The 24,940-nt window shown below is 40.7% G+C and overlaps 1 protein-coding gene across 1 annotated transcript in view; it reads left to right on the top strand.

Annotated features, from left to right (window-relative positions):
- The first annotated feature begins 13,825 nt into the window (after positions 1–13,825).
- def6c (DEF6 guanine nucleotide exchange factor c) overlaps positions 13,826–24,940 on the top strand; it is a 29,591-nt gene continuing 18,476 nt past the window's right edge. The window contains exons 1-3 of the mRNA XM_060903227.1: positions 13,826–14,006; positions 21,982–22,122; positions 22,383–22,565. Of these exons, the coding sequence (XP_060759210.1) occupies positions 13,911–14,006; positions 21,982–22,122; positions 22,383–22,565 (420 nt within the window). The 5' untranslated portion in view covers positions 13,826–13,910. The remainder of the gene's footprint in view (positions 14,007–21,981; positions 22,123–22,382; positions 22,566–24,940) is intronic.

Genomic DNA, 24,940 nt, shown 5'->3' with positions numbered 1-24,940 from the left:
ATACACACGCTATACAGTCTGCTAATGATAGCTGTTGTTCAGCATCAAGTGTGTGTGTGTGTGTGTGTGTACCTGAGTTTTCCCTCCTGTACTCTCCTCTGTACGTGAGAGTGCAGTGGAAGCCACAAAGCCTGAGAAAGAGCCACAGAAAATGTTGCTGATTCCAAAGGCTATCATTTCCTGTTGGGGGGGAAAAAAGAAAGCTGTTTCAAATCTGTCACAGAGGCCGGGAGTAGTAGGGCTTTATGTTTTGCTCCAGTTGCTTATCTCTGTTCTAGGAAGTGACAGTGGTCAGTCAGACAATCAGGTCTTGATCTTCTATTACAGTGAGTAAAGAATTCACCATTAACTTTAATATGTAATTCATATTCACTCCAGAACACACACACACCACATCTGATCTTATGTTTCACATTTTGCATCAGCAATAAAAAAAAAAAGCTAATTATTTTTATGATAAAATGTTCATATTTTCAGATCATTTGCATGTTCTGTGCTACAGGAAGTTCTATTCTCACCCTCTTGGGATAGTTTGAACAATGCCAGCACCATAATTGGTGCTAAGGTCCACTGCGTAAGAAACTCCTGCATCAATAATTGTCTCAGAGAGAAAAACAGAGATATAGCAGAGCTGAAGATTTAGTAACTAAAATACACCCTTCAGACCCTTTAATAAAGATTTATTGTTGATTTTGAGAGGAAAAGTGCATTTTCTTCTTCTGGCTGCTCCCGATTCGGGGTCGCCACAGCGGATCTTTCATCTCCATTGCTCCCTGTCTTCAGCATCCTTCTCTACCACATCTGCCACTTTCATGTCCTCTCTCACCACCTCCATATATCTCCTCTTTCGCCTTCCTCATTTTCGTTTGCCTGGCAGCTCCATCCTCAACATTCTCCTTCCAACATGCTCTGCATCTCTTCTCAGGATGTGCTGTCCCTCTGATGTGTTCATTCCTTATCCTGTCCAACCTTGTCACTCCCATCGCAAACCTTAACATCCTCAACTCCACCACCTCCAATTTTGCCTCCTGTCTCTTTGTTAAGGGTACGGTCTCCAATCCATACATCACAGCTGGTCTCACTACTGTGAGACTACTGTGCATTTTACAAAAGTTAAATAAAGCAGAGACCTACCACTATCACTTCAATGGGGATAGGTACTGGAAGCTTTTTCTGAAATCTGGTGTTGAACTCTTTCACAAGCTTTACCACAATAATAGTCAGTACTCCAGCGATCAGGTCAACCACGTTGGATTTCTTAATGTTTTTAAATATGTCCCCAATAGTCTAACAACAAATCACAAATAGGAAAACATTCAATTATAAGAGCGGTTGGACATTATATATATATATATATATATATATATATATATATATATATATATATATATATATATTTTGGACTGATACCTTGTCATGGTGTAGTAGCTTGTGTGCCTCCTATGACCCCAAAGGCTCGTACTGGCAGGGGCCTTCGGGTCCCCGGTAGGTTCAACCATGCCAGAGTTGGTCTTGGGATAGGGGCCAGACAAAAATCAGTCCACCAGGGTCCATGCCCCAACAACTGTGTTGAGGTCCGCGACACACCAACCCGCACATGAGTGAAGCATGGCAGTACCATATTGCCGATTGACTGGGATGAGCCATTGCATGCTACCTACATCAACATCAAGAGGATCCAGAGGCCAACCATCAGAATATGGAAAACTAGGTATTGGGTGAGCTACCTAGTGGGCATAGAGGCTACAGTCTACAACACCTGGACAACTGCCAGAACAGCCAAGGGCACAGTGACTACCGTCTTCCCTTAGAGGACACAAGCCTGAAGTGGCCAGCCTGCCTGAGTCAGTTCAAGTCAAGGTCAGCCCACTGACTCTACCCCATTTGACCACTTCTCCAGTTATACACATGGTGATTTGCGTCTCCCAGTGAGTCCACTCTATGTGTCCTCTGGATGAAGGATGCAGGTACAGAATTGGGCAGTCTACCTGCTAGCTGTGGAGAGGTCAGCAGCCTTGCCATGGTGAAAACTCTCTACCCGCTACAGACTCACACTATATATATCCATAAATGTATAGCATACAAGAGACAGTAGCGTTAAGAAAGGTGTTTGTATTCTGAACTCATGTACCATAGAACAGACCAGGTTCTAAAACATAGGCAATAGTTTTGTGCAGTATTAACACGTATTAGCAGTATTAACTCACAAGTATAATTTGTTTCAGTTCAGTCTATGTGAATAAGACATTTGAATGAATGAATTAGGCTTCCTAAATAACAAATTTTAAAAATAATGAATTAATAACAGCCAATCTAAAAGATCACAACCCATTTTTCACTTTTTTAAACAATGTCTATATTGTGGAGGAATCACAAGCTAAACACAAACTGGCAAATCATTAATTTGTATACAGTCACATACAGTGGTGCTTGAAAGTTTGTGAACCCTTTAGAATTTTCTATATTTCTGCATAAATATGACCTAAAACATCATCAGATTTTCACACAAGTCCTAAAAGTAGATAAAGAGAACCCAGTTAAACAAATGAGACAAAAATATTATACAACCCCGATTCCAAAAAAGTTGGGACAAAGTACAAATTGTAAATAAAAACGGAATGCAATAATTTACAAATCTCAAAAACTGATATTGTATTCACAATAGAACATAGACAACATATCAAATGTCAAAAGTGAGACATTTTGAAATTTCATGCCAAATATTGGCTCATTTGAAATTTCATGACAGCAACACATCTCAAAAAAGTTGGGACAGGGACAATAAGAGGCTGGAAAAGTTAAAGGTACAAAAAAGGAACAGCAGGAGGACCAAAATGCAACTCATTAGGTCAATTGGCAATAGGTCATTAACATGACTGGGTATAAAAAGAGCATCTTGGAGTGGCAGCAGCTCTCAGAAGTAAAGATGGGAAGAGGATCACCAATCCCCCTAATTCTGCGCCGACAAATAGTGGCGCAATACCAGAAAGGAGTTCGACGGTGTAAAATTGCAAAGACTTTGAACATATCATCATCGACAGTGCATAATATCATCAAAAGATTCAGAGAATCTGGAAGAATCTCTGTGCATAAGGGTCAAGGCCGGAAAACGATACTGGGTGCCCGTGATCTTCGGGCCCTTAGAAGGCACTGCATCACATACAGGCATGCTTCTGTATTGGAAATCACAAAATGGGCTCAGGAATATTTCCAGAGAACATTATCTGTGAACACAATTCACCGTGCCATCCGCCGTTGCCAGCTAAAACTCTATAGTTCAAAGAAGAAGCCGTATCTAAACATGATCCAGAAGCGCAGACGTCTTCTCTGGGCCAAGGCTCATTTAAAATGGACTGTGGCAAAGTGGAAAACTGTTCTGTGGTCAGTCGAATCAAAATTTGAAGTTCTTTATGGAAATCAGGGACGCCGTGTCATTCGGACTAAAGAGGAGAAGGACGACCCAAGTTGTTATCAGCGCTCCGTTCAGAAGCCTGCATCTCTGATGGTATGGGGTTGCATTAGTGTGTGTGGCATGGGCAGCTTACACATCTGGAAAGACACCATCAATGCTGAAAGGTATATCCAGGTTCTAAAGCAACATATGCTCCCGTCCAGACGACGTCTCTTTCAGGGAAGACCTTGCATTTTCCAACATGACAATGCCAAACCACATACTGCATCAATTACAGCATCATGGCTGCGTAGAAGAAGGGTCCGGATACTGAACTGGCCAGCCTGCAGTCCAGATCTTTCACCCATAGAAAACATTTGGCGCATCATAAAACGGAAGATACGACAAAAAAGACCTAAGACAGTTGAGCAACTAGAATCCTACATTAGACAAGAATGGGTTAACATTCCTGTCCCTAAACTTGAGCAACTTGTCTCCTCAGTCCCCAGACGTTTACAGACTGTTGTAAAGAGAAAAGGGGATGTCTCACAGTGGGAAACATGGCCTTGTCCCAACTTTTTTGAGATGTGTTGTTGTCATGAAATTTAAAATCACCTAATTTTTCTCTTTAAATGATACATTTTCTCAGTTTAAACATTTGATATGTCATCTATGTTCTATTCTGAATAAAATATGGAATTTTGAAACTTCCACATCATTGCATTCCGTTTTTATTTACAATTTGTACTTTGTCCCAACTTTTTTGGAATCGGGGTTGTACTTGGTCATTTATTTATTGAGGAAAATTATCCAATATTGCATATCTGTGAGTGGCAAAAGTATGTGAACCTTTGCTTTCAGTATCTGGTGTGACCCCCTTGTGCAGCAATAACTGCAACTAAATGTTTCCAGTAATTGTTGATCAGTCCTGCACACCGGCTTGGAGGAATTTTAGCCCGTTCCTCCGTACAGAACAGCTTCAACTCTGGGATGTTGGTGGGTTTCCTCACATGAACTGCTTGCTTCAGGTCCTTCCACAGCATTTCGATTGGATTAAGGTCAGGACTTTGACTTGGCCATTCCAAAACATTAACTTTATTCTTCTTTAACTATTCTTTGGTAGAATGACTTGTGTGCTTAGGTTTGTTGTCTTGCTGCATGACCCACCTTCTCTTGAGATTCAGTTCATGGACAGATGTCCTGACATTTTCCTTTAGAATTCACTGGTATAATTCAGAATTCATTGTTCCATCAATGATGGCAAGCCATCCTGGCCCAGATGCAGCAAAACAGGCCCAAACCATGATACTACCACCACCATGTTTCATAGATGGGATAAGGTTCTTATGCTGGAATGCAGTGTTTTCCTTTCTCCAAACATAATGTGTCTCATTTAAACCAAAAAGTTCTATTTTGTTTTCATCCGTCCACAAGCCATTTTTCCAATAGCCTTCTGGCTTGTCCACATGATCTTTAGCAAACTGCAGACAAGCAGCAATGTTCTTTTTGGAGAGCAGTGGCTTTCTCCTTGCAACCCTGCCATGCACACCATTGTTGTTCAGTGTTCTCGTGATGGTGGACTCATGAACATTAACATTAGCCAATGTGAGAGAGGCCTTCAGTTGCTTAGAAGTTACCCTAGGGTCCTTTGTGACCTCGCCAACTATTACACGCCTTGCTCTTGGCGTGATCTTTGTTGGTCGACCACTCCTGGGGAGGGTAACAATGGTCTTGAATTTCCTCCATTTGTACACAGTCTGTCTGACTGTGGATTGGTGGAGTCCAAACTCTTTAGAGATGGCTTTGTAACCTTTTCCAGCCTGATGAGCATCAATAACACTTTTTCTGAGGTCCTCAGAAATCTCCTTTGTTCGTGCCATGATACACTTCCACAAACATGTGTTGTGAAGATCAGACTTTGATAGATCCCTGTTCTTTAAATAAAACAGGGTGCCCACTCACACCTGATTGTCATCCCATTGATTGAAAACACCTGACTCTAATTTCACCTTCAAATTAACTGCTAATCCTAGAGGTTCATATACTTTTGCCACTCACATATATGTAATATTGGACCATTTTCCTCAATAAATAAATGACCAAGTATAATATTTTTGCCTCATTTGTTTAACTGGATTCTCTTTATCTACTTTTAGGACTTGTGTGAAAATCTGATGATGTTTTAGGTCATATTTATGCAGAAATATAGAAAATTCTAAAGGGTTCACAAACTTTCAAGCACCACTGTATATACCTTAGGGATGTAAAGGGCCAAAAAGGTAGAGTTCTTTATTATATTTAGTTATTTAAAAAAAGCCATTTCTGGTTTAGTCCACACCCATATGAGATTTAAATCCAAATACATGTACACATACCATTAAACAGATACAAATACAGATAATGTTGCATCCCTAACATTCAAACTGTATGTGAATGTAAAGTACTGCAGATGTTAACTGAATATTACTGAAAATTTTGTGGACAGCTGATCATCATATCTATGTGCTTTTTGTGGCAAAGGTTTGGGGAAGGCCCAAATAAGGTGTGATGGTCAGGTGTCCACAAACTTTTGGCCAGATAGTGTAATTATACGTCTTAGTATGTGATTATAAAAACTTTAATTCCATATACAAATACAGCACAAAATAATCTGAGATTAAGAGTTTATTGATAGAAATGGGGGCGGCATAGTGGTGGATGATGGGTTCTGTGCTCAAACCTGGCTCATCGGAACCTTTCTGTGTGGAGTTTGCATGTTCTCCCCATGCCTACGTGGGTTTCCTCCAGGTGATCCAGTTTCCTCCCACAGTTCAAAGACATGCAGATTAGGTGAACTGGCTACTCTAAATTGCCCATTGATTTTGAATGCTTCTTTATCTCTGTATTAGTCCTGTGATAGACTGGCGCCATCCCCAGGGTGTACCCTGCTTCTCACCCAGAGACAGCTGGGATTGGCTCCAGCTTCTTCTGCAACCCTGATGGATAAGGAGTATAGATAATGGATGGATGGATGGATGGATGGATGGATGGATGGATGGATGGAAATGGAAATCTTCTACCATCTAGTTCCACATTAGACATATGTTAGACACCCCTATCAGCTGTTTCAGCCACAGAGGATAGTGCTGACACTGTTTCAGCAACACTAGCATGTTCAATATTGTCTAGTTTATTTATGGAACTTAATTTAAGGAATTAAGAAAATCTGATGCAAAGACTTTATAAGATATGGGTTTACCAATATCTGCTTTCTAATACTGATCATAATAATAATAATAATAATAATAATAATAATAATCTCATCTCATCTCATTATCTCTAGCCGCTTTGTCCTTCTACAGGGTCGCAGGCAAGCTGGAGCCTATCCCAGCTGACTACGGGCGAAAGGCGGGGTACACCCTGGACAAGTCGCCAGGTCATCACAGGGCTGACACATAGACACAGACAACCATTCACACTCACATTCACACCTACGGTCAATTTAGAGTCAATAATAATCTCATCTCATCTCATCTCATCTCATCTCATCTCATCTCATCTCATTATCTCTAGCCGCTTTATCCTTCTACAGGGTCGCAGGCAAGCTGGAGCCTATCCCAGCTGACTTCGGGCGAAAGGCGGGGTACACCCTGGACAAGTCGCCAGGTCATCACAGGGCTGACACATAGACACAGACAACCATTCACACTCACATTCACACCTACGGTCAATTTAGAGTCAATAATAATAATAATAATAATAATAATAATAATAATAAATCTACTTAAAAACATGGCCATCTCTCCAGCTGTACAGTTGTGGCTCTGCACATTAATAATATATTATGGGATCTTTCAAATTTTAAAACATTAACACATTTGCTCTGACGCTCCCTGTCTGACTGTAAATTAACAGCGCACTGACCAGTTGTTTTGTGTTATAACACCATCTGCTGTCTTTCTGCATTACACCACTTGAACCAGAGGTATTCAACTGTGGGGTGGCCTCACCCTCAGCCTCCAGGAGCTATTGTTGCTGACAATTGTAGCCTATGGCAAGGAGCTTTTGCTGTGGCGGGTGGGGCATCGGCGGTTCAGCAAGTACTTTAGCTGTTCAACAAACACAAGCTCATACATTAAGAATGTTTAAAAAAAATTTAAAAAGGTTTGAATACCTCATCCATCCATCCATCCATCCATTATCTGTAGCCGCTTATCCTGTCCTACAGGGTCGCGGGCAAGCTGGAGCTTATCCCAACTGACTATGGGCGAGAGGCAGGGTACACCCTGGACAGGTTGCCAGGTCATCGCAGGGCTGACACTGAGACAAACAACCATTCACACTCACATTCACACCTGCGGTCAATTTAGAACCTCCAATTAGCCTAACCTGCATGTCTTTGGACTGTGGGGGAAACCGGAGCACCCGGAAGAAACCCACGCAGACACAGGGAGAACATGCAAACTCCACACAGAAAGGCCCTCGCCGACTGCTGGGCTTGAACCCAGGACCTTCTTGCTGTGAGACAACAGTGCTAACCACTACACCACCGTGCTGCCCCCATTGCATCATATTTCTCATCTCATCTCATTATCTCTAGCCGCTTTATCCTGTTCTACAGGGTAGCAGGCAAGCTGGAGCCTGTCCCAGCTGACTACGGGCGAAAGGCGGGGTACACCCTGGACAAGTTGCCAGGTCATCACAGGGCTGTGTGTGTGTTCTTTTTTTATTTATTTATCTATCAGGTAAATTGCTGTAAAGTGTATATATTGTGTAGAAATATTGTATATTGTATATTTTGTGACTTACAGATTTGCAGTATGTTCTCAACTGTTGACTCTAGCAACATGACAGGTTGCTTGTACCCATATGCAGTACACCGATTATGATTCTTATTAAATTTCAAAATACAGTTTACTGGAGAACCTCAATCATATTTCTCCCTTTATAAAATAAAGTATTTGTGAGCAATAAAGTCAGTATTATTTCAAAAACAGATTAGGCCCAGAGAATTTAATCCAGACTAATGCAGCTTAAAAACAGTATAAACACACAAGCAAAGCAAGACAAATTTGTTTACTCAAATTTGTTTCACCTGACAGAGCAGATTGGACTTTGACCACGAAGAAATCCACCCACTTTTACCTCAGCCTGTGATAAATGCTTATTCTGTCCCACAATCAGTGTTTACCAGTAACAGGCTATTAAACAGTTTCCAAATCCTTATCAGTTATAATGGTGTAGAATGCAGAGGAAACCCATACAGACATGGGGAGAACATATACTAACAGTAACCTGAGCTCAGGAGCAAATCAGAATCCCTGAAACAGTGAGGTAGCAACCTGCCCACTTCCCATTTGTGCTATTTTTAATTATGCTCCAATAGAACAGAGGCATAGCAGATGGAGAGATGGTTACATGTCTTCCACTTTCATTGTAATGTAATTCTGTACACCACAATTTCCCCTAAATTATTGGTCAGTTGGGAAGTTTATGTTCATGCAGCATTTGTTTCATATTTTAGAGAATATCTCCATTCAGCAGTTCCATTCAGAGTAGCTTATTGCCTACAATGGAAAATACTAATGCTCCTTCTATTTAGATGAGCTTTGATACATTTATGAGGTTTATGAAGCAGACACAGTCTGAACAAACTCTTTGAGAAATCAACAGCCAAAAGAAAACATCTTGATAGTTCACAGAAGTAGCCCAGCACTATGGGCTGAAAGTTATGAGTTCAAATCTTATGACTGCATGAGCGCTAGTACTGTGGCTGTTAAAGGTAGACTGCCTTTCAGATTTTTCAAGTGTAGGTCATAAAAATAATTTTCTCTGACATCCAATTATTTTTGTTTAATGAACCAAAAGCTACTTCTTTCAATTTTATGTTTTTTTTTTTAAATAGAACAATTACTCATTGTTCCTTATAATGCCATATGATGTACTGCACAACCTGTTGAACTAATAATGACTCATGAATAACAAATGTATTAACAATTATAATAGGATGTTTCAAGTTTGGGATTCTTCTATAACCAAACTCTGTTAACAAAGAAATGTATTTAGGTGACACTTTACCTGCACACAGGTGAACTCCATTCTAATCATGTGACATCTGATGAGAGCTGGTTGCTGCATTATAACTGAATATTACAGGGTTCCTTGAAAAATTCACAACAGTATAGCCTAAGTTAAGTGTATGGAAGCCCCTTTCTGCCGCTTGAAAAAAAATTAAGTCACATTGTGTGTCATAATAATAACATATCCCATAAGTATGATTTTGTATCTCATAATTATGAGACACTCTGTCATAATTATGACTTATTATGCCATAATAATGAATTACTATTTCATAATACTGAGAACATTATCTCAACATTGTGACTAAGAGTCTCATTATTATAAGTTAGTATGTCATTATTAAGAGAACTTAAGTCACAATTAGGAGGTATAAATAATTATTAAGGTATTATTAATTAAGAGATCAATTTCCATGCATTGAATAGATCAATTCACACTCTATCTCTTCCTCTAATATTCTAGCATATTTATAATAGTACTGTGAAAATACGAGAAACTATCTCATAATTATGATGTATTTCATAATCATGACTTAAGTTCTCATAATGATGACTTTCTATCTTTTAATAATGATATTAAGTCATAATTTTGAGAAAATGAAATAGTAAGTCATATGACACAATGTCATCATTATGACATATTGTCCCATAATTATGAGATGCAAAGTCATTATGAGATACGTTCTCATTTATATGACATACTATGTTCTTTTTTTTTTAAAGGGGCCGGTTCACCCTTCCCAGAAGCCTCTGTGCCAAGTAGCAAGTCACCATTTTTGCATCCATTGATATTCCACTGTTTGAAAAACAATTCGCAACAATGCGCCAACAGTCTAAACCACAGATCATCAATTGTAATGAGAAATTGAAGCTATTTTGTCAAAGCAGTTATATTTTAACCCTTTCGACTGATACAGTCTGTTTCCATGTGATTATGTTGTAATGGACCAGAGCCAGCCTCGGCAGTATTGCCGGTATGAGACATAGATGAAGAAAAATTTGGAAATAGATTTTGAAGGGATCACTAACACTGACTTTGCTGTACAGAGAGCTAATGGAATTCTTGGCTTTCACGTGACATCACATCCGCTTCATTGGTTATTCAAAACTTTAGCTGGTGGTCAACCAAAGCTCAGTTGACAAAGCGTTTGTACGGAGAAGGTGCATTGCTCGCATGAAAAATGCCTTACACTTGCATTGTTTTAGGTTGTTCGAATCGATCAAACCGTGAAACTGATAAAAGTTTCTTCAGGGTTCCCCATGAACTAATAAAAAAGGGTGAACAAACACAGGATTTCGTCAAGAAAGGTGGCTTTCAAACCTCTCACTGAAATCGAAGGGAGCCAAGTCAAAGCACGCTCGAGTTTGCAGTGACTTCATGAGAGGTTTGTCTATCCCTCTCAGCTATGTTGTCAGTTTTCCAAGTACTTTTCTTGCTATGTATTGCTATTTTACAGTACTTTTGTTAGTCACGAAGCGCTAAAGTCCCCAGCTGTTTCTTTGTTTACTCCTCACTCAATGGCTGCCATATTGAAAACAACACGTGTCTCACTTTCTTTAACAGGGTGTCCTAGCAGTCTTTTCAACAAGTCTTTCAAATGCACGCAATCAAAACAACCACGAATAATAAAGTCCATATGCATGAAGGTCGCAACAAAATTCTTACCCAGCCATACAGTTACAATGCGCCGTGATCACTTCTCCATCTACAGGTATTTAAAGGGGTTTCTGATGATCTTTGTGAATGATTTACCTGAGAGATAAGAGCGAACACAAGTGAGAATCAAGCCAACTGTTGGTTATTTACACTTTAACTTGCAGCGCTTCGTTGTAAAGACGTGAACAAAAAGCTTAAAAAAACATACTTACATGGGCAAAAACAATACAGGATTCATTCGGCAGCGACTTAATACCGAGGTCCTTTACCCAGCCACATACAAAAAAAGTTGTAAGCCTCCATACTCTTCCACACTTTCACCTGTTTTATAGTGTAGAACAGACCTGGGCATTTTACAGCCCGTGGGCCGCATCCGGCCCTTTGGTTCATTCTGACCGCCCCGCGTAAGGTTAATTAGAAATTACAAAATAAACGTATTTTCTAATTTTACCTCATGTATGGACTGAATGTGCATTTTTTTTAATTTTGAAGTTGTGTTCAACAAAAACGCAATGCGCGCAACATGAACATGACATGAAATCCCACGAAACCTAATCCCGCGATAACTACTTCCGTAATTTGTCCAGACCAACCACAAACTTGTACGTCATCCTTCAAACGGTCCAGCCAATCACATAGTGTGACATCACCAGCAGGCGCCGGAGCCCGAGCCGATCTGTAGATCTGATTCCTACACCGAATCGACGTTGTTGCGAGCAGGTCACAAGAAGACTTTAGCCCCCAAAATGTCCGCAAAAAGAAGAAAGGTAGATGCCGAATGCAGGGCTTTCAACAAAACATGGACTACTAAGTATTTATTTACTGAAGTCAGAGATGAAGCCGTGTGTTTAGTTTGCGGAGAGCAGATCGCTGTGTTCAAACACCAAATGAAGTGATTAGACTACAAATGTGGGCATCTTTATTATAATATGATGTATCTTGCTTGATATTTGGAGTAGAAAGACAATATTGTGATGTCTTTATTATGTTTTGGGGTGAATGTGACTGAAAAAAAATGGTACAAACGTTCACATTTTGTTAACCATTGTTTTGAGAAATTTGATTGAATAAATGACATTTTTTGTAAGGCAACCTCATTTTTTCCATACTCTTACCAGTCTTAGCAGCTTGTAAAAACAATGTTATTTACTGCTTTATATAAAGAAATACAATTAATATTATGCAGAATTTAGTTCAGCCTTTTGGTCCGGCCCTCCACAAAATTTTCTGTTTCTCATGTGGCCCCATGGAAAAAATAATTGTCCACCCCTGGTGTAGAAGGACGTCTGCAACACCAGATAGTTCGAGATGTCAGGAAACTTGACTGAAGGGTAGTTTTCGAGATTGTTTGACAAATCCTGCTTTCCCAGACTGTAGGGGTCGATTCCATTGCGCATAGCAATCTTCTGAATATATCTAAACCCAGCAGTGTCTTCTAGATTATAAGCATACTCTGAAAAGTTATCGCTAGTTGTTTGCACTACGGCAACCGTTTTGATTTGCTAGACCACCAGCTGTTTTACCGGAAGTGAAATTGGTAAGAAAAGTCACGTGACTGAAACCCAAGAATAGCAGCCACGTGCTTTCTAAACAAAAGCAAATGGATTCTCAGGAGTGTGAGTCTGCTGTATACATAGATGTATTGTGTATCTGCTGTATAAAGAAAGAACAACTTTTATTCATCACACACTTGTGAAATTACTCTCTGCATTTAACCCATCTGAAGCAGTGAACACAGTGCAGAGCAGTGGGGAGCCATGCTAACAGCGCCAGGGGAGCAGTTGGGAGTTAGGTGCCTCGCTCAAGGGCACCTCAGTTCAAGGCCGTCCCATGTTAACCTAACCCAACCGCATGTCTTTGGGGGAAACCCACGCAGATACATGAACAGGAACATGCAAACGCCACACAGAAAGGCCCCTGCCGGTTGCTGGGCTCAAACCCAGAACCTTCTTGCTGCGACCATACTAACACTTGTGCTGCCCAGGTAGATGTATTGTGGCTTTTTGACTAAAGTTTCACAGTAAATAACAACTTCAGCCACCCGTCCTTGCCCATTTATCACTACGTACACTACTGTTCAAAAGTTTGGGGTCACCCAGACAATTTTGTGTTTTCCATGAAAAGTCACACTTTTATTTACCACCATAAGTTGTAAAATGAATAGAAAATATAGTCAAGACATTTTTCTGGCCATTTTGAGCATTTAATCGACCCCACAAATGTGATGCTCCAGAAACTCAATCTGCTCAAAGGAAGGTCAGTTTTATAGCTTCTCTAAAGAGCTCAACTGTTTTCAGCTGTGCTAACATGATTGTACAAGGGTTTTCTAATCATCCATTAGCCTTCTGAGGCAATGAGCAAACACATTGTACCATTAGAACACTGGAGTGAGAGTTGCTGGAAATGGGCCTCTATACACCTATGGAGATATTGCACCAAAAACCAGACATTTGCAGCTAGAATAGTCATTTACCACATTAGCAATGTATAGAGTGTATTTCTGATTAGTTTAAAGTGATCTTCATTGAAAAGAACAGTGCTTTTCTTTCAAAAATAAGGACATTTCAAAGTGACCCCAAACTTTTGAACGGTAGTGTACCTATAATTTACTGTCTGGGTTGCTTTGCTTTGTAGTGTAAATTAGGGAGGGATTTTATTACAGCGCTGCTCTGGAATAAACTCAATCTGGCAACCCTGTACAGCGCCTGCGTCGTGCGGTTTCTGTAACGTGTTCGAGCAACTTCACGGCGCTCAAGCTGCTCTTCTTTACCTGCGGGATGGTGGCTGAGTGATCAGAAGAGACATGGATCTAAAATCCGAGCTGCTCAAGTCCATCTGGTATGCGTTCACCTCGCTGGAGGCTGAACGCAGCGGCAAAGTGTCCAAGTCCCAGCTGAAGGTAAGAGATCACCTCGGTGTACTTTATCACACGGAAAGAAAGATAGACAAAACCCTTTGTATTTGGGAAAAGCCATGGCCTAATGGTTAGTGAAGCAACTTTGGGCTCAGAAAGTTATTGGTTCGAGTCTCTGGACCAGCAGGAATGGCAGAAGGGTCCTTGAGCAAAGTTCATTAGTTGTACATCCCTATTACTACAGACTCAGAAATAAACCTTGTTGGTGAGTTTGTACAGTCAAGGGTACGTGTTCGGATGTGTCTATGTATATTTTACTTAGGAAAGTGCAGATGCTACACTGTACCTTTTAACTAGGTTTAGTTAAGAGCCTCAAGCCCCAATTATGTAACTTCCAGGTAAACTATACAATTGTAAGTTACAAAGCACGTCCCTGGGGCCTTAATGGCACCACCCCAGCAACAAGAAAAAAAAAAAGTACAGTTATGTCTGAGAGTGTCATAATAATACCCCTCAGGTTTTGTGTTCTGTTACTGGCCAGCAACTCACACAAACAGCACAAACACTGATTGCACAAAAGTGTTGAATCTGGTCCAAAAAAAACCAAACAAACCCAGCAGTATCTTAATTCAGTAATGTGTACATCTTTTGAATGTTTTGTCATACTTAAAAAAATCTTGTCATCATCATTTCAAAATCCACATAAATACAAATCTTGCGATAGATTCAAAACACTGAATTGTTTAATGATGGTCAGTGATGGTTTCCATAGAATCTGTCATGTTGGAACACATCTGTATATTGCAACATGCTTAAAATGAAGCAGCAACAGGCAGTTGTCCTGACATGCTGTTTGCAAAGCAAAGATCACTTTTTCTCTCGACAGATTGTGGGGAAGAGAATTCCACTTCTCATTCCTCTCGTTTCAGCAATGTGTTTGTCAGCTGGTTTTTTGCCCACACGCACAAAAAAAAATCACACCTTGATGTAATATCTGTTTCATCCAGAGGTGGACAGTAACGAAGTACATTCACTCGAGTGCTGTACTTAAAGCAGATACGCAGAACCTTTATTTTTAAATAAATTTCTGAGTGGATAGTATCTCCACCCTTGACTCTTGAATGCTGCATAAATGGGAATTTTAAAATATCTATTTTTGAGAGTTAAAATCGACCGAAAAGTTGGCATTCGAGCTGCCCCGCTGAGCCAGGCAGCCCTGACTGCGTGACGTCACAGCGGTAACCGGTTTTAAGGCCGAGGCCTTTGACAGCTATAGAGGATTTCGGCCTACGTCATTGTTTCCATAGCGACAATATTTATGCCACCATTTTGACGGTCACAAATATGGCGACTACCGGTAGCGATACACTGTTGATCATGACGAAGTCTCATTGTCAAGTATTTTATCCGGCCTAGATGACGCAAGTAAGAAGCGATATCACCAGAAAATCAATGATGCTGGTGTACGTGATCCGTACACGTTACCAGGCTATCTTTTTCTGGTGATCTTCCTGACCTGCAGTCAGGCGTGTAGGAAATACCAGGGAAAAAACATAAAAGAAAAAGGAGCGAGATGCAGAAAACACCTTCACTATCCAGCGACGTAGGGCACTTACAGGGCGAGCAGAGGGAGAGGTATTTGCAAAAATTGAGGTTAGCAGGCTTAGAGAACGACGTTTACCTGCTTCCACCAGGATTGTTCACTGACGTACGGAAGTACACGAAGCCCTCGTCTTTACCTGACTTCGGCCCACATGATCTGTATACCTATGTCGTTAAAAACCAGGCTGGGTAACATGCCTACATCAGCGGGTCGTCCCTGGAGCCAGTGGTCGCCATCTTATTACAGCTAAGGTTTGTTCACATTTTCATTTACTTTTGGTCCTCAGGATAAACAAAATGTTATTAAATGTCATTGAAATAACTTCTTAGTCTGTTGAGACATGGCCCGTTATAAATTTGCTGTTACCAGGCAATGACCAAGGACTGTATTATTAGGGTCGGTGTAGTTGTAGCAGTGCACTAGCAGCTAGCTGTTAGCACTAGCTAATGTCAACAACATCGTAGCTGGTATGTTACTGTAGCAATGTTTACGTTCAGTCATTTGGATGACTGTTAAAACCTTTCAGTCTCAAGTTTTTCCTTTACTGTATTTACTAGTTTACTGAGCTAGCGCGCTCGGGCAGGCTGGGAGCGAGCGCGCTAGCTCGGGCAGGCTGGGAGCGAGCGCGCTAATATTGTTGACCAAATAGTTGACCAAATATTTTGAAAAAATATTTGGTCAACTGCTTTTGTTTTTTATTTCAATGTATACATTTCGAATAGTATAATAATTCACTTGCGTATTTATTGTTTTTGAGACGATAAATAAGTAGAAGGTTCCAGAATCCCTTGCTCGAATGCGAAAAATAATTGCTTGGTCATGCTTTCAGAATGGCAGCTTCCGTTGGCACCGATGACTACGAGTTCAACATTGTGAAAAATCCTAAGGGAAAGGCTGCTGTTTGGCAGCACTTCGGCTTAATTATTCAGAAGGGGGAAAGCAGGAGCGAAGAAAATGTTGCTGGGTGCAAAATTTGTAAAGCTATAGTTAAGTGTAATGGTGGAACAACTAATCTAACAACACATTTGAGATGCCATCATCCGAGTGTTTCGGCTGTTTCGTCGTACAGCGCTGTTAATAGCAAAACCCCCCTTGGAATTACAACAGACCATGCAACAGACGAACACTCTACATATTTCACATTCTGCGCCAAAACAACAAACTATAAATAATGCATTTTCAAGTACCAAGAAATACCAGAGTACATCTGAAAAAGCGCAACGAATCACTTCTAAAATAGCAAGATTCATCATGAAAGACATGAGGCCATACAGCATATGCCGCTTTTCCACTACAAACGCGGCTGAGCCGTGCCGTGCTGAGTCGAGCTGAGCGGGGCTGTTGGAGTTGCATTTCGACTACAACCGCGCTGAACCGTGCTGGCTGGAAGTGGGTGGACACAGTGGGTGGAGTTAGCGAAAGTGGGTGGACGTCAGGTGATGTCGTTAAGCAGCGCAAACAGTGACATCAGTGATCTTTTAAGCGGTAGTCTCACGACCCGAATAGTAAACAATAAACATGGAGTCGTTAGTGTTGCTGGTCTTGGTGCTGTGGCTTGTTGTCACCGACAACGCGAACAGATACTGGCAAGAGCGTATAGATGAGGCGAGGTGCATAAGGCTTCAGAAATTCTCATAATTCGTAATTATTCTCCTTCCAGGTTTGCAGTGTTTACAGATCCCAGCGTGCTCGCGGGGCGTGTGTGGGCATGTGAGGACACTCCTCCTCACCAATCAGTGCACAGGGGAGTGTCTGCTCACGCCCCCAGCCTCACTCGGCACGGTTTGGCTCGCTTCAGCCCCACTCCAAAACGGTGCGAGTTTTAGGGGCTAAGCAGGGCTGAAGCGAGCTGAGTCATGCTGTTTTTTGGTAGTCGAAACGCGAGTCGTGTCGGGCTGAAGTGAGCTGAAAAAGGGTAGTGGAAAAGGGCCAATAATGGAATCCAAGGAGTTCAGGGAAATGCTGGCTGAATGTGAGCCCCGGTATCAAGTGCCATCTAGAAAAACTTTCTCAGAGGTCGTCATTCCCAAAATGTATTCCCAAGTTTATGAAGAAGTTAAAAGCAGCTTACAACATGCTGAATTGGTAAGGAGTTTGTTTTACTGCAAGCACAATCTGTTAATCACAGTAACACATGTATGCATAAATTACTTATTTTATCTGATTCTGATTTATTTTCTTGAATTAATTTGACTATCAATAGGTAACTGGAATAAAACTTAAAACAAGTTGTGTTTTAAACAGCACAACATTGCATTTCATTATGTGGTAGCAGTGTTTCCCACAGACCAGGTAGCAGTTTGTGGTGCTCCATTGTGCCGATGAGGGAATCGTGCACGGTGGTGTCGTGGCGGTCAGTGGAGTCGGTCATTGGGGTGTATGCAAAGTGTTTACAGCGGGCGGTGTTCAAACACACAGTATTTTTCTTCAGAGTCACCTGCTGGGACTATTTTAAAGCTACAAGAAGCATTTGAGATTATTCAGTTCAATCTAAATTCTTTTAAGTTCTTTAAGAGAAGACAGCTAAAACAATTTTTACCAGAACCCTGCCTGGTTTCATTCCTTGACCCAACTCTACATTACAGGGCAGGCCATTAGTTTGCTGGGCTTGATGTTGGTGGAAAACCTGTCTTTTAAATTTATGAAAATTACTCACCAAAATTGAAGTTAAAGTTTAGTTTTTACCTTAGTTTTTTGCCTTTTTGGTGGCAATCTTTCAATCATTCTTTAGTTGACATTCAAGGAATAAATTGCAAAAAACAAGCTGGAGGTTTTTATTTTAAATATTGAACTTAACACTTACCTCAACCAATACTAAAATGAAATAAATAGTATAATGTAACAACAAAATAATAATAAAATAAAATATCATAATTAGATGTAAGAAACCACTTAAGGTAACACCAAGGCAACTAACAATAATGAAAAAGCATTACCCTAATTGGTGCAAAGCCTGCATGCCCTATCAGAACATTTAATTCAGCTGCCAGTGTGTGTGCGTATCAGTGATGCAGTGATGGTTTATCTACTTTGCCAATAAAGCTAATAAATATGTTTCTTAAAATATTCAGATTAGAGCTGCACCAATTGCAATTTTTTGGGCCGATTCCGATTTTCCATGGAGTGTGACCTGCCGATACCGATTTTGGCCGATTCCGATTTCATTTTTTCAAACCACTTCACAGCACACACAAAGACTATTTTCTTTTTATCTTTTCTTTAATAGAACATTCTGCCAGATTTTCAGTAATAAATTTTCAACACCTCAAAGGTTGAAAACAAACAAAAAGACATTCTTTGTAAAATCTTTCTTCATGTTTGGTATTAACATATTAATTCCTGAAATAGGAAATTCACACAAACATTTTTTCTTTTCCCATCCAATATCTGGCACAAAAACAACTTCCCCCTCATATATTATTTGCCTACTGCTATGGAACACACTTTCATAAGCCTATTTAGATCTGAAAACTTATGCCTTATGGAACAACCCATTTCTTCATTCAGTATCAAAATACAAAAATAATTTCCAGTCATACTTATACCATAGCCATTCTATCATCTTTGTCAAATGTGTATTTGTAGAGTAATTTCCAATGGAATCAAGTGTAACCAAGGTTGTAAAACAAACAAAAAGACATTTTTTTTCTCTCTCTCTTTGTACAAATCTAATAGGCTAACGTATTAATTCCATAATGGGAAATTCACACAACCACAAACATTTTCTTCTTTTCACATCCAATATCTGGCACAAAAAAATCACTATATTTGGATATCCAAATATAGTGAATTTTTTGTTGTTGTTGTTAACGGCGCGCGCGTGCGCGCCGGAGCTCGTTAGGCGTGCAGGACTGACACTGTTCTGCGCAAGCGCAACACAATCGCACTAGAAAGCATGTTCAAGCTGCCAGTGTAGCTGCAGTCTTTTTAGTTGCGAATTGCGAGTATTTCCACTTTCATCTCTCTGTAATACACAAGTTTTGATCAGCAGAAAATCGGCATATTTTAATTTTGACCGGCCGGTCGCCGGTCATGGCCGATCACGTGAAAATCGGCCGATTCCGATCGGCAGCCGGTCAATCGGTGCATCTCTGATTCAGATTTTATGCTTCAGATAGCATCAACTAGGCATCCCCGCGAGTATAACAACATTTTATTTAGGCTAGTGGGAAATCCTTATTTATTGTGAATGTCAAGCCATTATTAATAACTTAAGCGGGATAAACGGGATAATGCAATAAGGCTGGTTCCTCGCGTCAAGCTGCTACTGTATGCATCAAAATTGGTTTATAGCCTGACTAAGGGATGTCTGTTTCCTGTAAGCCAAGAAGGCTATGATAAAGCTCATCACGAGCATGACGTAGGCTACCTTTTAAAATAAGGGGGCGGAAGGCGAATCGGGAAGGCTGCATTATTTTTAATTAGCCTAACAGGCAACGGCAGGCCTGTGTACATGCCTCTCAGTCTCTCTCTCTCTCTCTCTGTCTGTGCACGCACGTGAACGAGAAGAAAGAGCACTATGAATGAATGGAACGATATGCAACGGAATTTTTTTTTCCCAAAAGCACGAGTCTGATTGTGTGGCGATAGGAATCCATTGTGTGGCGCTGCGCCACACAATGGTCTATGTATGGGAAACCCTGGGTAGAATATATAAATCATAATAAAATCATTAACTGTCGCCTCACAGCAAGAAGGTCCTGGGTTCGAGCCCCAGGGCCGGTGAGGGCCTTTCTGTGTGGAGTTTGCATGTTCTCCCCGTGTCCGCGTGGGTTTCCTCCGGGTGCTCCGGTTTCCCCCACAGTCCAAAGACATGCAGGTTAGGTTAACTGGTGACTCTAAATTGACCGTAGGTGTGAATGTGAGTGTGAATGGTTGTCTGTGTCTATGTGTCAGCCCTGTGATGAGCTGGCGACTTGTCCAGGGTGTACCCCGCCTTTCGCCCGTAGTCAGCTGGGATAGGCTCCAGCTTGCCTGCGACCCTGTAGAAGGATAAAGCGGCTAGAGATAATGAGAATGAGATGAGAAATCATTAACTTAAGCATGCTGAAGCCCAGTGTGAAGTTGACTTTATCTAAGGTAGGACATTATTGATGTTAGACAATCTTATATCTGGCTGGAAGTGACAGCCTTTTACTTGTGTTTTTCCATTCTTTACAAAAAGCTGCCAGATTTGTTGTGATTTTTTTTCTCTATGCTCAAACATTACAGTGTTTGTCTAACATTTATTTTTTATTATTCAAATTTGTGTAGATTGACTACATTGTAATTTCTTTTACACACAGGCTATTTAGCAAACTACTAGTACATGTAACTAGTTAAATAGTTAATAAATCACATTTGTTTAATAATGATTACATTTGTTTCCTTACATAATTGTTTTGCTTAAAGAAAAGAAATGCCATTCTTAGACTAAAATATCATGATATGTATCACGATAAGCTGATCATGTATCGTGATACAGAAATTCTCGTGATACCCATCCCTAATGCGTACACGGACTTCCTCCGTCTGCTTCACTGCGCAAAGCAGGCAATTTCATGCACATTATTTGCTAAGGAATCCCCTCAAATTAAATAACTTCCCAGCCACAGAATGGCCTGACATTTTGTGAAATATTACAGAAATAAACATATATCACAATGACCGAATTTCAGAGGGAACTAAATTTCACCAATTTTATGAACTCGAAAGGCTGTCTAGCTTTAAATTTAACTACAAAAGGTTAAAAGTATAACCCAGTGCTCATTAATAAATTGCAATTTATATTCACTGGCGGGCGGCACGGTGGTGTAGTGGTTAGCGCTGTCACCTCACAGCAAGAAGGTCCGGGTTCGAGCCCCGTGGCCGGCGAGGGCCTTTCTGTGCGGAGTTTGCATGTTTTCCCTGTGTCCGCGTGGGTTTCCTCCGGGTGCTCCGGTTTCCCCCACAGTCCAAAGACATGCAGGTTAGGTTAACTGGCGACTCTAAATTGACCTTAGGTGTGAATGGTTGTCTGTGTCTATGTGTCAACCCTATGATGACCTGGCGACTTGTCCAGGGTGTACCCTGCCTTTCGCCTGTAGTCAGCTGGGATAGGCTCCAGCTTGCCTGCGACCCTGTAGAACAGGATAAAGCGGCTAGAGATAATGACATGAGATATTCACTGGCAAAATATTGTGGTATAAGAGAAATGAAACATGGCAGGACATGCTGTTATTGTTAGTAAAGCATCACACCATATGTCATGAATGCTCATATACAGTATATATATATATATATATATATATATATAAGAGCAAGGATGTTATACTGTATATAAAACATTCTGGCATGTTTTATTCCTTGCTTACAACTGCAAGTTCTCATACTTCTCAGTACTTTACAGCTGTGTTGTGTTTAATGCTCTTTTTCTTCCTGTGTATGTGTATGGCACAGGTGCTGTCTCACAATTTATACACAGCTCTGAACATCCCTCATGACCCTGTAGCCTTAGAGGAGCATTTCAAGGATAATGACAATGGACCTGTCTCTGATCATGGCTATATGCCTTACCTCAACAAGTATATTCTGGCAAAGGTATCAGTTTTATTACAGACATGCAGACTCACCAGTGTAACTTCCTGTTTACCAAGTTTGTGATTATACGGTACACAAAAAAGTAGTTGGTGCCTGTGCTCTAATAGTGGTGTTTTTACTTATGAGTTGCAACAATTTGTGGTTGTTAATCTGATAATCAGCTTATAAGCAGTCGTAGAAATGCATAAAATATTCTTTCATTTTGAGTGGAGTTTGCAAAAGAAAATGATTTACTGTATCTGGTTTTTGTTGATGTTTAGGCTACTGAGGGTACATTTAACAAGGAGACGTTTGATGAGCTGTGCTGGACGATGACAGCTAAGAAGAATTTCAAGCCCAGTATACAGCAGGGAGTGTGTTCCCAAAGTGACTACTTCAAACTCTTCTGTCTGTTTAACCTGCTCTCTGAGGATCGTTATCCGCTTGTCATCATCCAGCCTGAGGTTTGTGCTTTAGTGTATGAGAAAATGTGAAACCACAGGTGATAACTTGATGATAACTTCAAGAAGTTGAATGATGTAGGATAGAGGATGCATGATAACTTTCTTCAGTCCATGCAATTATGTTCACTTAGACATAGTATCTAGCAATAGTGATCGTAGATCTCAGAATCCATGGACATCTCATCTCATTATCTCTAGCCACTTTATCCTGTTCTACAGGGTCGCAGGCAAGCTGGAGCCTATCCCAGCTGACTACGGGTGAAAGGCGGGGTACACCCTGGACAAGTCGTCAGGTCATCACAGGGCTGACACATAGACACAGACAACCATTCACACCTACGGTCAATTTAGAGTCACCAGTTAACCTAACCTGCATGTCTTTGGACTGTGGGGGAAACCGGAGCACTTGGAGGAAACCCACACGGACACGGGGAGAACATGCAAACTCCACACAGAAAGGCCCTCGCCGGCCACAGGGCTCGAACCCGGACCTTCTTGCTGTGAGGCGACAGCACTAACCACTACACCACCGAGATTTTTTTTGGTAGCATGGTTTTTTGGTAGCCCAATCCCAATGCGGCGTGGCGATGTAGCTTACAGCAGGTTATGGTCGCTGAACTGCTGGCTGTCCAGGTGGTGCTCTGAAAACAGTGTGGGCTTTATAGATAATTGGGCTAATTTTGAGGGCACTGCTGGCCTGTTAGGGCGGGACGGTATCCATCCCACTCGGGAAGGTGCTGCTCTCATTTCCTGCAGCATAGGTCATAGTCTCAGAACAGGCCTAGTTAATTTCTGACAATCCAGAGCCAAGGCCAGGGAGCAGACGAACAGGCTAAACCGACTGTCTGCTAGCTGCACAGAGTCGTCACTCAGGGCCCACTACATCGAGACTGTGTCTGTTCCCCGAGCTCAACAAAAAGGTAGAAATTTTCAGAGAGTTTGTTCCAGTAACCTAATCAATATAAAATTAGATCATACTGACTGTACAGCCGCTGCCAGCACCTTTGATCTAAAGGTGGGGCTATTAAATATTAGATCTCTTACATCTAAAGCGCTAATGGTTAATGAACTCATTACTGATCAGGAGTTTAATGTACTGTGTTTAACAGAAACATGGATTAAGCCAAATGAATATATAGCATTAAATGAAGCGAGTCCTCCTGGATACAGTTATATACACCAGCCTCGTCTAACTGGCAGAGGAGGAGGCGTCGCGGTTATTTATAACGATTATCTAGGTGTAACACACAAACCTGGTTATAAATTTAATACATTTGAAGTTCTTCATACTCATATAATGTATGTAGCCTCAAAAAATAAGTCTACCCAGTTAATTCCATTGCTTATTATTTACAGGCCCCCGGGGCCATATTCTGAGTTTCTTTCTGAATTTGCAGATTTTATCTCAGATTTGGTTATTTCCTTAGACAAAGCTTTAGTTGTCGGAGATTTTAATATTCACTTTGATAACCCAGAAGACCCTTTAAAAACAGCGTTTGTGTCCATCTTAGATTCAGTCGGGATTAAGCAGAATGTCATAGGACCGACCCATAATGGTGGTCACACCCTTGATCTAATACTAACATTCAGATTAAACGTAGACAATATAGTCATACTTCCACAGTCTGAAGTTATCTCAGATCATTGTCTCATCTCATTCAAAATATGTCTGAGTAATAATATATGCACCTCACCACGCTACTGTATTAAACGTACTTTCACGTCAACTACTGCACAGAGCTTTATAAATGATCTCCCAGAGTTATCAACTTTGATTGGGTCATTGTCAGCCCCTGCAGAACTCGATCAGGCAACTGAATGCTTAGAGTCAACATTCCGCCATACTTTAGATAATGTAGCTCCTCTAAAAAGGAAAATGGTCAGAGACAAAAAATTAGCACCCTGGTATAATGATGACACTCGCACATTAAAACAGACCACTCGAAAATTGGAACGTAAATGGCGTCAAACAAAATTGGTAGTGTTCAAATTGGCGTGGAAGGAGAGCTTCCTGAAGTATAAAAAAGCTCTTAGTGCTGCGAGATCAACATATCTCTCCTCCCTAATAGAAGATAACAAAAATAATCCTAGATTCCTATTTAATACTGTAGCAAAATTAACCAGGAATAAGTCCACTATCAACACATGCACACCTGCAGTATGTAGTAGCAACGACTTCATGAATTTTTTTAATGACAAAATTGAGAATATCCGACAAAAAATTCAAACTACTAATTTAAGGTTAGACAATGAAAGCGACCTTGTAGTTAACAATATAACTGTATCAGATCATCAGTTAGAATGTTTTACTCCCCTAAAAGAAACTGAATTACTCTCATTAATCTCTACATCAAAAGCCTCAACTTGCGTACTAG

The sequence above is a fragment of the Neoarius graeffei genome, chromosome 21 (genome assembly GCF_027579695.1).
Source record: "Neoarius graeffei isolate fNeoGra1 chromosome 21, fNeoGra1.pri, whole genome shotgun sequence".
NCBI classification, from domain to species: Eukaryota; Metazoa; Chordata; class Actinopteri; order Siluriformes; family Ariidae; genus Neoarius; species Neoarius graeffei.
Note: the sequence above shows the minus strand (reverse complement) of the source record. Positions and strands in the feature narration are given on the sequence as shown.